Below are 16858 nucleotides of genomic sequence, written 5' to 3' on the forward strand. Positions count from 1 at the left end.
TATATACACACACACACACACACACACACACACACACACCATTTTGGTTATCCACTTATTAATCTGTGGATACTTTAATTGTATCCATATTTTAGCTGCTGTGAATAATGTTGCAAATAATGTTGCAATGATTATGGGTATACAAATATCTCTTTAAGACCCTGCTTTCAATTCTTTTGAGTATATACCCAGGAATGGAATAGCTGGATTATATGCAAATTCTATTTTTAATTTTTTGAGAAACTACCTTACCGATTTTCACAGGGACAATACCATTTTATTTACATTCTCACCAACAGTGCACCAGGTTCCCAATTTTTCTACACATTTGCCAGTACTTGTTATTTTCTGCTCTTTAAAAAAATTTTTTTTAATTTATTTCAGAGAGGAAGGGAGAGGGAGAGAGAGTAGAAACATCAATGATGAGAGAGAATCATTGATCGGCTGCCTCCTGCCTCCTGTTCTCCCCCTACTGAGGATTAAGCCCGCAACCCGGACATGTGCCCTTGACCAGAATTGAACCTGGGACCCTTCAACCAGGCCAGGGCTATTTTCCTTTCCAAACCAGCCAGGGCTATTTTCCTTTCTATTTAGCAGACATGGTCTTCCACCTCTCTGAGCACTTCTTAGAAAACTCTGAGAAGTTGATGGAAGCATCTGGGTGCTGCTGCTTGTGCTCCTCCAGGCAGGTTTGCACAGAGAAAGCAGATGACATTTTGCCTCTCGGCTTCTTAGGAGCCCCTTTACCCATGACTAGTTACTTTTCCTCAGTGAGCACAGAGTCTCCCAGTGCCTGTCCTGCTCACACTTGACCCAGCACTGTCTCTGTGGAGCTCATGTCCTGCAATGGCTGCAATGATGAATTGTTTAGACCAGTTAAGACATTCTGCTTCTGACAGGCCTTGACTTTGAATTATAATAACAGAAAGCTTGGGTATTTTATCTTTGTACCCAATGTTTTAAACTTAATTTGTTATTCTTCAAGTTGTAACTGTAATGTTTTGTTTTCCTAAAACATTGCTTGGAATATTTGAAGTATCAGGTGCATATAACAGAATGTAGAAAAAGCAATAGTATTTTTGCTGGAATGGCAAAAGATAACTTCTAATAACAAGTTTTTGCAGCAAAGGAATATAAGGGATATGCAGTGATTTTTATTTATAAACAATTACAAGTCTTTAACTTTTAAATGTATATTTTAAGTTTTTAAATATTTCCAGAGAAGCAAATATGTCCATTTGACTTGTATTTAGGTATTTAAACCCTGATTCCATCATTCTGAGCTATATACAGGGTAGGGCAAAAGTTGGTTTACAGTTGTTCATATGGAAAATAAAAAGTAATAATACAAGAATAAATTGTGTTGTATACTCACAACTATAAACTTACTTTTGTCCGTGTGTCCGTGTGTGTGTGTGTGTGTGTGTGTGTGTGTGTGTGTGAATGTAGTTAAAGTAAAAAGCCCAAAAGCCAAATATTAGGTCATTGATACACTATGGTTCAAATTTGAAGTGACATTGGCAATATCTGGTCAGTTATATCATCTTCATAAAGCCTTAGCTCTCATTATAAAAGCATATAAGACATGAGTTGAGTAAGTTTGTCCCATGCAGAGGCATTGTTAATTCTCTGGTCTCTATAGAGGTGAATGCATATGATTTTCAAAAATAGGAGAATTTTATATGGCACCAAGTTTGTAAGATGATTTCATGCAAGTGAAACTTTGGAGTTTACTGGTGTCTTATAATTTAGTTTTTTTAAATACTAGAATTTTCTATTCAATAGTTATGTTAAAAGAACTTTTTCAAATAATTCTTTGACTATAGAACTAAAATTGAATTGCCTATTAGTTTTTATTTTATTCTTGATTTATGTAATTTGATAATCATTTAAAAAAAATAAACAACAACAACAAAAACAAACCTAAAGGGAAATTGGTGTTCTAATGGATGGTAATTAGTAAGCTTGGGTATGGGAGAAGTCATTGATAAATGTTGTTTGAGAATACATAAATTATGACACAATAACTTCTTCAGAAATTCATTTGCATTTATTGATTCTGCCTTATAGAATGTGACAGTGATGACAACCTGGGTATAAAAAGTACTTCAATGGAAGAATTCAGATCCACAGAAGGTAACCTAATGGAATAATTAATCCTTTCCCTTCTTGAGTGTATCTCATCTGGTTTTTTATTTTCTCCTCTCACCTGTTCATTCCCCCCTATCCCCTCCTACCCCTCAGCTTAAAAATAGTTATTTCCTCATTCAAAGGATAGTTTGCATTTTCTCATGTAAGATGATTTAGGTGTAATACTAATTTAGGAGGCAAGAACAAGAATCAGCCAAATATGGCCCTTGGACCAAAGCCAGTTCACTATCTAGCTTTTAAATAGTTTTATTAGAACACACTCCTGTTAAGTATTGACTGTGTTGTGGCTATTACATTGCAAGAGCAAGGTTGAGTAGTTGTGACACAAACAGTATAGACTATCCCCCATCCCTGCCATAGCCTAAAATAATTATTTTCTGACCCTTTGCAGAAAAAGTTTGCTAACCCCTGGGCTTAGAGAAAATTTTGATTTCCTGATTTTTACTTTGAGTAGATTAAAAGTTTTGCAGAACTATGAAAGCAAACTCTTACGTCTAAATATTAATGGGCTGTTTCTATAATTAATGGGCTGTGTCTAAATATTAATGGGCTGTTTCTATAATTAAAAATTTTCCCTCTTTTCAAAGGAAAATCTACATATTTCCTTTCACAGGTTAAAGAGAACTTTACAACAAATAATTTACTGACTATACCACTATTTGTCTATGTCATATGCCCATTTTTTTACTTTGGCTTTTCCATCATATACTGATTTTAAATAATCACAGGAAGAAATGAAACAACGGATTTTTGAAAATACTTTAAGCTTCACTGATACTTTACTTGGTATCTTCGACATAAAGGACAACAGTAGGAGAATGTGGCGATTCGAATGTACGGAGGGAAATGTGGCTACACAAGCACACACAGTGGCCTGATTTGTTTTCTATGTATTTGCTTGATCTCTCATATAATGAAATTAGTTTGACTGAGACCATACTAGAGCTTTGTACTCTTAGGAATTTGGGAATCTGAGTCTGGCAGTGGAGTTGATTCATCCATTTAATGAAGTAGAAAATGAATCTCTCTTGTAGCCAGAATTACTGGTTCAGCAAAGTAAATCTCCAGCCTAATTGGAAGCAAGCTTTTTGACAAGTTGTTATCCCCGTCTTGGTCTTTCAAGGACTAGCTTAGTGCATAGCAGCCACATAATAATGAGTTAAACAAATGAAAGAACTTTTATGATTTTTAAATACAAACTGCTAAGTTACTTATCAAGGACATTACAAAATAAACACCATTGAGCATCTACGTAGTTCAGACTTTGCAACCTTTATTTGCCACACACACCAGTCCCATAGAAAATGCCAGACAAAATTATAACTTTTAAATAACCACATTTGGGGATCCTTTACAGTTTTGTGGGCTCCTAGCTAATCCAGAAAATTGTGAGATGTATAAAAACTGAATATGTATCAGAATTTCTAGCATAATCTATGTAATGTATTATATGGTTTGGAGATTTGGAGAGGTTTTACATTTTTGTGATTCCTTAGTTTGAAAAATGGATTATCATTAAAGGATGAAAGAGAAGGTACTTTATACTTTTAAGTAGTTGCCTAAGAAAAATCAAAAGGGTGTTGTTATGTGTGTGTTGTATTTCATTTCTTGCTGCTATACATATATTTTATTGTATATAATTATATACATTATCTATTATAACATACATAATAAAAGTGAGAAGCATACAGTGTTCCATGTAAGTTAAGGAATCTGATCTCTGCACTCTCCTCTAACACCCTTACTTTCCCTTCTCCTTTTACCCAACAGGAACTAGCTCAAATGTTAACTCTTAGGTTGAATCATATATAATTATCATTTGTGTAAGCAATTTTGTATGGTCAATGCCTCTCCTAGATTTTCCATCTTTAGAGAGAGCTAACTCCTGCTTCCTCTAGGCTCACTTTGTACCATACCAAGTGGCTTTAAAAAATTTTTGGTCTGACCATAGCCAGCATGGCTCAGTTGATTAGAGCGTCTTCCCATATACCTAAAGGTTGCAGGTTCAATCCCCGGTTGACACACATATAGAAGGCAACCAGTAGATGTTCTTTCTCACATTGATGTTTCTCTTTCTCTTTCCCTTCCCCTCTCTCTAAAAGTAATAAGCATATCTGTGTCTCTCATCTTCTTTGAACTATGAGCTCCTCAAGGGGTAGGATCATGTTTTATTTATCTTTATTTCAACAGCATCTAACACAGTGTTTGGCACTAAATTGAATGAATAAACTTATAAGAAACTTAAAGCATGTTAGAGCTGCCAAGAGATGAATTGGATAAGGGAAATTAAGACTGAGGCCATTTGGTTGGGGAGAATTTAGGTGATTTTGCTAACCCAGTACCATGAAAGCAAAGTGATGTTCTGGTCCAGACCTGATAGCAAAACTCAAAAAAGTCAAAATAACTTCTCAAGTCTCTCTTTCCCTTCCTAACACAACACTGTAAAATACATGCCTGACAAATGGTGGTAGAAGTCAGGATAAATTTGCATGTGGCTTTTTACCTTGGGGAAAGGTAGCTCCCCTATTCCCATCTGCCCCCGCCATGACTTGTCATATTTTTTGTTTTCTCAATAGACTAGTATCAGTCTCTGACTACCCAGGCCAATCATAAAGATCCTATGTAACTTATTTTGTATACCAGATAGGAAATAGAGCCCAAATAGTGTGGTGAACAGTGCAGATTTTGGACTTGGGCTGCCTGGGTTAAAACTCAGCCCTGCCACTTATAAGTTATGTACTATTGGGCAAGTCACTTAACTTCATTTGTGTCAGTTTCCTCATTTAAAAAAGGGAATACTGCCCTAGCTGGTTTGATTCTGTGGATAGAGTGTTGGCCTGCGGACCAAAGTGTCCCTTGTTCGATTCTGGTCAAGGGTATGTCCCTCGGTTGCAGGCTCCTCCCCGGCCCGGACCCTGGTCAGAGTGCATGCAGGAAGCAACCAATCGATGTGTTTCTCTCACATCAATATTTCTCTCTGTGTTTCTCTCTTCCACTCTCTCTGAAAATCAATGGAAAAATATCCTTAGGTGAAGATTTAAAAAACCCCCACACAAAATAAAAAAGGGAATACTGGCATACCTATTTTATTATAATAACTTGACACATGGTATTGATTGCTACGGCTATTATTGTGATTTTGATCATTATTATTATCATCATTACTCACCAAATCTGAGGTTTGCTCTGTAAATAAGCCTACTTAACAGAGGTATTCTGACTCAAATCACTAAAATAGAAAGAGGACAGCATCATGTGTGTGGTTGCCAGTGCAAAACCACCTTTCTGTAAATGTCAGCAGTTTGCCTTAAGAGTTCCTTCAATTAATAAGTTATCAATATAATTATTAATATTATAATATAAATAGTAAAACACCATATGTGGCCAGTTTAAAGACCAAAGAAAGGGTAAGAGAGTAGTGTGTTCATTTTTTAATTCAGTTAATGTTTATGAAAAATTTAATACTTTTGCAACTGCTCTTAATCTTAAAAATTTGTAAAAGGCAAAACATTCATTTTACATAAAAACTTAGCTCTCTAAACCAGCAGTTTTCAACCTTTTTCATCTCTGGCACACATAAACTAATTACTAAAAATCTGTGACACACCAAAAAATGTTTTTTTGCCAATCTGACCCCCCCCCCCCCCAAAAAAAGCCATAATTTTGTTCCATTCACACCAGAGGGCTATTATGTTGGCTGTTGTCATTTTTTTATTTGACAACCTAAGGGAAAAGAGGTCAGTGCCCCTGACTTAATAGGTATTGCATGTTTTAAATTTTTTGCAACACACTGGTTGAAAATTGCTGCTCTAAACATTAAGTTATTTGCCTTCAGATTCACAGATTCAAAATGATTGGGACATGACTTATATATAGGTCTTCTAATTCCTATTACAGTATTCTTTTTTATTGCCATAATTACCTCTCTTTCAAAGAGAATGAAATGAAGCCAGAGACAAAGGAGATAAGGAGAAACATAGACTTAGCCACAGAAAAAAACAAAGACATACTTCCTACAAGCGTCTTTATTTGTTCATATAGCTTCAATTACTGTCTATTGTTCTTTTGTTTCAATCTGAAGGATTTCTGTTAGGGTTTTTTTTAGGGCAGGTCTACTAGTAACAGACTCACTTAGCTTTTATTTATCTGGGAATGTCTTAATTTCTCCTCCATTCTTCAAGAATAGTGTTGCTGGATATAGACTTTTTTTTTTCCTTTTCTTTCAGTACTTTACTACAACAAAATGTTGTAGTAAATATGTTAGTAAATATGTTATCTCACTGACTTTTGGCCTCCATTGTGTTTGGTGAGAAGAGCTATTAATCTTATTGAGGATGCCTTATATGTAAGAAATTGCTTCTCTCTTGCTGCTTTTATTTTTAGCTTTTGACAGTTTGACTATAATGTTGTCTCAGTGTGGATCTTTGAGTTTCTCCTGCTTGGAGTTTGTTGAGCTTCTTGGATATATAGATTTATATCGTTCATCAAATTTGGATATTTTCCCCCTGCTTAAATTTGTTAAACGCCTGTAATGAATTTTTCATTTTAGTTGTACTTTTTAGCTCCAGAATATCAATAGAGAGAAATTATGAAATAATTATGAAATAACATTTTTTTAATAACTTTGTTTTCCTGGTTTCCTTTGTCCATGGTTTACTTTATTGCTTACAACATCTTTAAGTTTGTTGATTTAAAGTCTTTGGCTAGTAAGTTCAATGTCTAGGCTTCCTCAGGGGCAGTTTAACTCAGTTTTTTTCCTCTTTAAATGGGACATACTTTCCTGTTTCTTTGTATTCTTTGTGTTTTTGTTGTTGTTGAAAACTGGGTATGCAAATATTATAATGTAGTACTTCTGGAAATCTGATTCCAGAGTTTGCTGTTCTTGATTATTGAAGGTTGCAGTTTTCCCAACCATTTTTGTAAAAACAATATTCTTTGTCATGTCTGGTCACTGAAGCCTCTGTTCCTTTAGCGTGTGTTCAGCTAGTATTTTGACAGAGATTTCCCTGAAGACCAGGAACTGAAAAAAAAACCTCTCCCGTCTTTACATATTGGCACGGTGTTGGGGCCCTCACTGAGCGTACAGTGAAAGTTTTGGGTCTCCTGAGCATGCACCCTGTCTTGGGCATGTGCCTGGCTTCATAAATTCCTCAGTACACATAAGTGCTTTTGAATGCCCTAATTTCTTGGAGAAATTTTCTTAACGGCTTTTCCTCCTAGGTATTAGGCAGTCTCAACCATAATCTTTTGCCCAGTCTGTGGGTTTTTGTTAACCTTACAATGTTGTTGTGCAATGCCTGCTGCTTTTCTGTCCTGAGTGGGTTCTGAGCTAGACAAAATAGAGATGAATGCCTTATGTCATTCCTTCAGGTAGCCCCCAGACAGATTAGAACACAAACACAATAATTTGTGAGTAAATTCTACTGTGCTCCATCTGGAATAACGGACTAGGGTCCCAAACAAGGAGGTAGTGGGGAAAAGGCAAGTAAAAATGCCAGTATTTGCTTCATTGCTGTGAACCTTTAAGTGTTTTCCAGACTTTTGACAAAGTTGTTTCTGATGGTTTCTGCTTGCGTTTCAATGTTTCTGTGCAGGGATGGATTTTTGGAGCTGCCATTTTGTTGAATTTACTCCCAAGACTGATTTTATCTCTTCTTTAAAAGTTTTATAGAATTCACTGGTGCAATATCTTGGGTGGAGTTTATTGCTAGGAATTCTTTTATTCTTCCTTTTAAATAATTTTATTGATTTTAGAGAGGAAGAGAGAGAGAGAAACATCAATGAGGAGAGAGAATCATTGATCAGCTGCCTCCTGCACACCCCACACTGGGGAATGAGCCCACAACCCTGGCATGTGCCCTGACTGGGAATCGAACTACGACCTCCTGGTTCACAGGTTGATGCTCAACCACTAAATTGCTAGCTGGATAATTTCTAGGAATTCTTTTGCTAATAATTCTTTTGCTAATAAATTTATTTTCATATGTATCTATAAAAATATATATAAAATAGACAAATATAATATTCAGATTTTGTGTCAGTTTTGTAGAATTGTTTTTCAAGAAATTTACCCATATTACCTAAACTGTCAAATGTACCAATGTAAAGTTATTCATAATATTCTATTACATATTTTTATTTCTGTAGGATTCTTTTATATGAATATTTGTGTGCTATTCCAGTGATATTCAGTAGATTAGATATTCCAGCTGGTTTTATTTTTCTTCAGCCTAATGAACTTCCTTTCATTTTATGTGATGCAGTTTTGCTAGTAATGAATATTCTGATTTCATTTGTATGAAAACATCTTTATTTTTCCTTTAATCTTGAAGGACATTTTCTCTGACTTTAGGATTCAGGTTGACTAATACTTTTCCTTTCAGCTCTTTAAAAATGTCATTCCATTGTCTTCTGGCCTTCATTGTTTTTTATGATAATCACTCTAACTTGCATTATTATTCCCCTATGTGTAGTCTGTCTTTTTTTCTTTTTTCCTTCTGCTGCTTTCAATATTTCCTCTTTGTCCTGGGATTTTAGCAGTTTTTAAAAGTCTCTCTAGATGGCGTTGTCTTTCTATTTATCCTGCTTGGAGTTTTCTTAGCTCCTTGTATCTGTAAGTTTATAGGATCCCCCTGGTTTTAGAAATTTCCAGTTATCATTTCTTTACAATTTTGCCTCACTTTCTGTCTCCTTTTCTTTTGGAACTCCAATTACACACGTGTTAGGCAGCATAAATACACATCTGTTCATTTTTTCCCAATCTTTTTTCTTCATTTTCAGTAATTTCAACCTTCCCGTTTTATTGACCCTTTTTTCTGCTGCCTCTAATGTTAAACCCACCTAGTGAATTTTCCATTTCAAATATTGTATTTCTCAGTTCTGAAAGTTCTAGTTAGTTCTGTGTTTTTTTTCATAATTTTCATTACTCTATTGAGATTTTCTATCCATTTATCCGTAAGTTTGTGAAAATATACTAGTAACTTTGCTAATATCCTTTTCTGCTAATCCAAACATCTTAATTATCTTAGATATTAGTTCTGTTTACTGTGCTCATCATAGTTGGACAACAAGGCATGGTCTATATTCTTTTATGTTTGAATGCCTTCAATTAACATTGTTTTACAGATTCATCCAGATGTTAGCATATAGTTTTGGTTTGCTCATTTCCAATACCTGTATATTCTATTTTATGTATATATCACAATTTATTTATTACTTGTAGTCATTTGGTTTGTACTTTTCAGATAGTATAAGTAATACTTAAATGAACATTCTTGTACATGTCTCTTGGTGTACGTATGTCCACATTTCTGCTAATATATGCCTAGAAGTTGCTTATGTTCAACTTTAGTAGGTAATGCCAAATAGTTTTTCTAAAGTAATTGTTCTAATTTCTTTTCTTACAGTAGCGTATATGAATTCTCATTGATCTAAGGTTTCACTAATCATTGAAGTAAATTAGTCTTTTTAATTTTAGTTAGTGATGGGTACATACTGGTATTTCTTTGTGGTTTTAATTTCTATTTTTTCTGCTGAGTAATATTTCATAACCATTTTGACACAATGTTTTGTCAATGCCTTTTCAAAAAAATTTTTTTTAAATATACTTTATTGGTTTTTTACAGAGAGGAAGGGAGAGGGATAGAGAGTTAGAAACATCGATGAGAGAGAAACATCGATCAGCTGCCTCCTGCACACCCCCTACTGGGGATGTGCCCACAACCAAGGTACATGCCCTTGACCGGAATCGAACCTGCAACCCTTCAGTTGGCAGGCTGAGGCTCTATCCACTGAGCCAAACTGATTAGGGCCTTTTCAAAATTTTTGACAGTTTTCTTTTAGATTATCTTTTTGTTGCTTTTTCTGGGTTAAAAATCTTTCAGTTCTTTCTGGGTACACAAGTTTCATGTATTGCATATATTTTCTCCCACTCTATGGTTTGCCTTTTTACTCACTCAATGGTGTCTTTTCATGAATAAAAGTAATTTTAATACATTCCAAATTACCATTCTTTTTCATAATGTTTTTTGATACACCACCATTTATTAAATTAAAACGACCATCTTTTCCCACCATTCTATAGTGCCACCTTTATTATAAATCAAGTTTCCATATATTTATGGAAACTGTTTTTGAGATGTCCATGCTGTTCCTTTGGTCTACTCATCTATTCTTGCACTAGTGCCACACTCTTAATTACTGTAACTTCATAATGAGTTTTCATATCTTTATAAATCTTGTCATTTTAATTCTCCTTACTGAGAGCCTTTTAGCTTTTCTTTGTACTTCATCATCTCTCTGAATTCATCTGAGGGCAAATCACTGACCTAGAACCTAGGTTTAACTTAAACACAGTATATACCAGCATATAGTATTTTAAACTACAGACAACATAACACTAGTGTCCCAGCTCAGGAAGGTATGTATAGCTGCATCCTAAAGGTATCACTGGTCCTATGAACCAAGTAGGCTTTGAGAGGCAATCTACTGGGTGGGATAAGATAAATCTAGTGTAAGAGGCTAAGGAAGGCTAAGAAATTGACACCTAATTTCACCCTCCTGGGCGTTAGCATCATTCTCAAGGAGGAAATGGAGAGGTCTGTGAACCCCAAAATGTCTCTTGTTCACTACTATATTTCTGTGCCTGATATACAGTGGGCATTTAATAATATTTGTTCAATGAATGCATATGTGTATTCTCTATATATAAAAGGCTAATATGCAAATTGTCCCCTCGGGAGTTCTACCGGGAGTTCGATCGCTTGCTATGATGTGCACTGACCACCACGGGGTGGCGTGGAACAAAGGAAGGCCCTGTCTGGCAGCCAGAAGGCCCTGATTGCCCCTGATCGCCAGCCAGGCCTAGGGACCCTAACTGTGTACAAATTTTGTGCACCAGGCCTCTAGTATAATATAGGCTTCTCAGAAGACATTATATATATTGCCATGAGTTTCACTCTTTGCCTTAGAGACTAGGAAGCTTAAAACAAATTTTAATAGCCTGTGAGATTTTACCATTTCATGGTTTTGCCTATTTCTATTTTGTCATATATGCATTACATCAAGTCTTTTTGGAAATAAGTGCATGGGTTTTTTTAATGTTTAGTGACTATCAGTGATTTCAGAAATTTGTTAACTATCTACATTCCTAAATGGAAAAAACTTGCAAGTTCCTTAGCACATTAAGTTCATATATATGTTATAACTCAGTTTGAGGTTATATCCAGGTTCTCATTTTCTGAAATATTCAAAGTTTATGTAGAAACTTCCAAGTTGTTACCATAAGTTTCTCCATTTTGATTTTCATTTACATCTTTAAAAGACAGATGTAGTTGATGGGACTTACATAAAGTACATGTTTATTAGTTGTCTGCCCTAAATATTAAAATTCTCTGTTTTTTAATGCAGATGTAGAATTAGAAGAAGCTATTAGAAGAAGCCTTGAGGAAATGTAATTAAAGATATTACCACACAGCATCAAGTAGCCTTGAAGATACTCAGGATAATGAATTCTTGAATTTGTTTTCTAAAGAAGGCCAGCAATCTACTAACTAGTACAGATGTATTTGGAACACTGCTTTTTTTGCTTTCTCATGTTCAAAATTTTATATTTGCTTTGTATTTTTGTGTTTTTTTAAAAAAATGTAGAGGAATAAAATACATGTTAATACAGATATATAAACCATGTATTCTATTAGAGGTATGACAGTTTCCCAGTTAACTTGGAATTCCTATATTTAGGTTAAAAGAATTGAAAAACAAAAAAACTCTTGACTATTGTTTATATGTTTCCCAAATAGCATTATTTCTTTACCTGTACAGTACAGGTGATTCCAGTTTATTTTTTTAGGAGTGAAAATGAAAATAAAGCTGCCATAGATTAGTTTTTCTGTAAATTCTACTTCTCATGTGGCACTAATCTATGTATATAATTACCTTTGATTTCTCTGTTTATGATTATTAGAAGACAGTAATTGAAACTAATCGTGAAAACAGTTTAAAAGTGTTACGAGCACTGTTCTTTGTGGGTTTCACTCAGAGGTGTAATTCCTGCTTTACTTAGAGAAGCACATTGCTAGAATAAAAAGAATACCCTAATTTCTTTGAAATAATTAAAAAGAAACCTTTTCTATTCCTTTTACCTGCTTAGACTTTTATGTGACTTGCATTACCTACTGTTTAAAGGGAATGTTGTCAAAATACTTGCATAAAATTAAACTTATTTTTAATAATAATAGTCTTTTTTATATATTTGTGTAAACATAATCTTAAAAAAAAATAATGTTCCAGGTCTACTCAGGAATAATCTTTCTTAACCCTTTAAAATTTTTATTTCATATGTATCTTCATTTTGTTATTCATTAAATTGTTTTTCAGTTTCCTATGTTTGGTATTACATATTTAATTTTTAAATGTTGAGGTCCCCATTGTGAATAATTAAAATATCACATAATTAGACTAAGAAGGGTTGTTATACTGTTTCTATATATATATGCTTCATGTCATTTGACCAGAAATGTTACCCCAAAATTTTTGAGTAGTAATTGCTTACCAAGTTGAAAATTTTCTATAATTTTTTTTAAGAAAAAAGTCATGGCTAGAATTTTGTTCTTTTTCTGCAGTTACATATTTTAGTGTGAAATAGCATTGCTATATTTTTTTATTACAGCATAGTCTTTTTACAGTATAGTCTTTTCAACCCACATTGGAAATCAATTTGTGTTTTTATTTTTTAAGATATCAGGTCTAGCCCAGCCAGCGTGGCTCAGTGTTTGAGCATTGACCCATGAACCAGGAGGTCGCCGGTTCAATTCCCAGTCAGGGCACATGCGTGGGTTGCGGGCTCTATCTCCAGTATGGAGTACAGGAGGCAGCCGATCAATGATTCTCTCTCATCATTGAGGTTTCTGTCTCTCTCTTCTCCCTTCCTCTCTGAAATCAATAAAAATATATTAAAGGTCTATTCTATCTACTTGTATATATTTTTTAAATAGAGATTATAGCTTGAGAATTTACCAGTCATTTTTCCAAAATGACTACGTTGTGCTTTTAATTTGTATGTTAAAGTGGTCAAGTAAGGCCTTAGGAGGTAGTCCCTGAGCCAGACCTTAGGCAGTGGTTCTCAACCTTCTGGCCCTTTAAATACAGTTCCTCATGTGACCCAACCATAAAATTATTTTCGTTGCTATTTCATAACTGTAATGTTGCTACTGTTATGAATCGTAATGTAAATATCTGATATGCAGGATGGTCTTAGGTGACCCCTGTGAAAGGGTCGTTCGACCGCCAAAGGGTCGAACGACCCACAGGTTGAGAACTGCTGCTAGAGACACCTGCAGGAGCTTGCACAATAGTGAGAAGCATAAAGGACATTCCAGAAAGAAGTGTGGCTAAACAGATGTGGGAAAGAAGAAGAAACAACACCTCTGTGCCAGAGCTGCCACACTCAGGTGTGAGGTACACTGATGCTCTATTAAGCAGCTTTTCATCATGACCCTTAAAAAGGTAATTGAATTGTTTAATATTTTAATTAGTTGTCAGTGATTGTGTTTTACCTGTTAAGCAAAAAAATAATTTTTAAATTTTTTATTATTTGAATTTAGCTACAAAGGGGAGGGAAGATTTAATCAATGGATAACATTACAGAAAGTTGTGGATAAACTAAATTACCAAAGTAAACGTTTCTAACATTGACAAAGATGCTTATCTTTTTGTTTTATTCATTTACTCATTCATTCACTCACAAAATATTAATTATTTGCCAGCGACTGACTGTTCTAAGCACTTGAGATTTATCGGTGAGCAAAACGAAGCCCACTCTGTGGAGCACACATTGGAGGAGAGGAGGTTGGATAGAGGGTTAGATAATAAGCGAGTATATCTGGTGGTGATAAGTGTAATGAAGGAATATAGGGAGGGGAAAGACAGTGTGGGGGTGGGAGGCTTATTTTTAGTGGGGTGGTCCGGAAGGACCCTGACCATATGAACTTGAGCAAAGACCTGAAGAAGTTGATCGAGTGAGCCATGGAAATATGTATGAGGAAGAGAGCGCCAGATGGAGGGTGAAAAGGTCTAAAAGTCAGCTTGATATATATATATATGGAAAAGCAGGAAGGCTCTTATGAGCTAGGACAGTGGTTGGCAAACTCATTAGTCAACAGAGCCAAATATCAACAGTACAACGATTGAAATTTCTTTTGAGAGCCAAATTTTTTAAACTTTATAGGTAGGTACATTGTTACTAACTTAATTAGGGTACTCCTAAGCTCGCCTTTGTTAAAAACGTCCTCAATCTGATTGAGGTACGTTCGATGAGGTCGACCCCTTCCAACTCTCCCATCCACACTCATCTTGTATACTTGTTTCGTCTATCTCCTTTCCGAAAACCGACTTCTGCACATGGGCCACGAAGTTTCAATCACACTGTACGTGCACGCCCACACGTGGTATTTTGTGGAAGAGCCACACTCAAGGGGCCAAAGAGCCGAGGTTTGCCGACCACTGAGCTAGGAGAGTAATAGAGGAAGTTCCTGAGGCCTTTTTAAAAGATCGTGGTTTTGACTCAAATGAGCCATTGAAGGTTTCTGAGAATAAGTTGTGTGCTCTGCCTTATTTAGAAGGATTACTAAAGTAATGCAGTGAGAACATACCTGAGAGACAAGAGTAGAAGCAGGAAGACCAGACAGGAGGTACTGCTGCAGTATCTATCATCCAGGTAAGAATTGGTGGTGCTGGGACCAGAGTGGTGGCAGTGAAATCAGGGAGATGAATTTGGATACATTCTGAAGGTAGAGCTGCGGGGATTTACTTAACCCTTTGCACTCCGAACCATTCTGGACATTGGCTACCAGCTACTCGACGCTACTTTGCGGCGGAAACGTGCATTTACAGACCCTTGTATTATTTAGTATAATTTTGGAACCAAGTAACGTATTATAATGATATTGGACTTATATGAATTGGGTGACATCGAGGAATGTATATTTGCAAAAAAAACAATATTTTATTGTTTATAATTTTGTACAGTATGATAAGTTTTGTAACACTCCCCAATATGCATTGCAGGCTGATTAGTGCATGTTTGACAGTAATAAGTGGTTTGACGTCTGCCACCAGGTGTTTTCCTGTTAGAACACACAATGCAGTCCCGTTTTCTTTGTCCCACATCGGGAATATGTAGTTTATTGTTTAATCCGACACAAAACCCGCTGACATTTCTTGTATATATCTTAGTAATTTTACGATATTTTGATTTAATTTCTTGTGCCATTTCAAGATAAAACTTCAGGGAAACATGCATGTCTCAAAAAGTTGCGTTGAAATAACTCAATTCCCCGTAATCACTAATAAACTGCAATGTCCCCTGAGAGGGGACATCCGAGTGATATGCTAGAATTCCGATGTCCCCTGAGAGGGGACAGCGGAGTGCAAAGGGTTAAGAATTGGATCTGGCATATGAGAAAAAGAGAGCCTAAGATGATTCTGAAATTACTGGATAGACTTTTAAACCATTCACAAAATATATTTGCATTCCAAGTTTGTGCCATGACAGGACAAAATATATTTATCAAAGTCAAGTAATCCCGTACACCAAGAGTTTATTAGTGTTGAGATTGAAGTCTGAGGGAATTGGGTTCCAGTTTTAAGGGCCTCATCTTTGTTCAAGTATTTAAATGGCTTTGATCTTCAGCTTTAAACTGCTATTACCTTTCATTCTATGCACTCTGTACATTCTCATCCTTGCAATATGAAGCATAGAGCTGTAATAGGAGCAAATCCTGAGTTTTAAAAGTAGGTAAAAAAAAAAGTAGAGTGGAAGGGAGAGAGAAACGTCGATCGGCTGCCTTCCACATGGGCCTCGGCTGAGGTACATGACCTTGACCAGAATCCAAACCAGACCCTTCAGTCCCAACCAGCTAGAGCAAAATTAGATAAATCTTTGCACTCCCAGCCCAATTCCACTTCTACAGATTTACATAAATTGGGCGAAAAATGGGCCTTAATTGTTACCAGTTATTTCACTCAAAATTCCAGCCTAACCGGTTTGGCTCAGTGGATAGAGCATTGGCCTGCAGACTGAAGGGTCCCAGGTTCGATTCCAGTCAAGGGCATGTATCTCGGTTGTGGGCACATCCCCAGTAGGAGATGTGCAGGAGGCAGCTGATCGGTGTTTCTCTCTCATCGATGTTTCTAACTCTCTATCCCTCTCCCTTCCTCTCTGTAAAAATCAATAAAAAAAATATATTAAAAAAAATCCAACTAGAATAATTTTTAATAGGGGAAAAAAGCTCATTAAAAACCCCTTCCTTGGAATGGGTTTGAAATGAAGTAAATGCCCCTTGCGGAAGTCGGGTGTTTTTACTTTTCCTTATTCCTTCAGCGGTGTTGTCCAAGCTGGCCGCCTCATCTCGGGAAAGGGGGAGCAGGGGAGCGGGCCAGGACCGGCCGCCCAGGAGCGGAGGTCAAACGCCCTCTCTTTCCCAAGGGGACCTTTCTCCACGCACCCAGGGACGGCAGCGTTTTGGTTTTTGCTGTGGGATCATGGGGCGGGGAGAAACTAACGAAGCCATCTCTGAGCGGTACACCACAGTCCACCGCTAAGTCCCTTCCGTGAGGCGATCGGGAACTCCCGCTGCGCGGAGGGTCGGGGCCGGCGGGGGAGGGGTATGGTGTGCGTCTCCGCAGCGGGCCGGTGGTTCGGGGTCCG

General features: G+C 36.3%; 1 protein-coding gene across 4 annotated transcripts in view; it reads left to right on the top strand.

Moving 5' to 3' along the window:
* Positions 1–12379, top strand: part of ZNF451 (zinc finger protein 451) — an 80542-nt gene extending 68163 nt beyond the window's left edge. For all 4 annotated transcript variants that reach the window (XM_006090717.3, XM_014457573.2, XM_023755581.1 and 1 more), the window contains 2 exons: positions 2071–2136; positions 11560–12379. In XM_006090717.3, coding sequence (XP_006090779.1) covers positions 2071–2136; positions 11560–11606 — 113 coding nt within the window. In that variant the 3' untranslated portion in view covers positions 11607–12379. The remainder of the gene's footprint in view (positions 1–2070; positions 2137–11559) is intronic.
* The last annotated feature ends 4479 nt before the right edge of the window (positions 12380–16858 follow it).

This window comes from Myotis lucifugus, unplaced genomic scaffold (assembly GCF_000147115.1).
Source record: "Myotis lucifugus unplaced genomic scaffold, Myoluc2.0 scaffold_80, whole genome shotgun sequence".
Taxonomy (NCBI): domain Eukaryota; kingdom Metazoa; phylum Chordata; class Mammalia; order Chiroptera; family Vespertilionidae; genus Myotis; species Myotis lucifugus.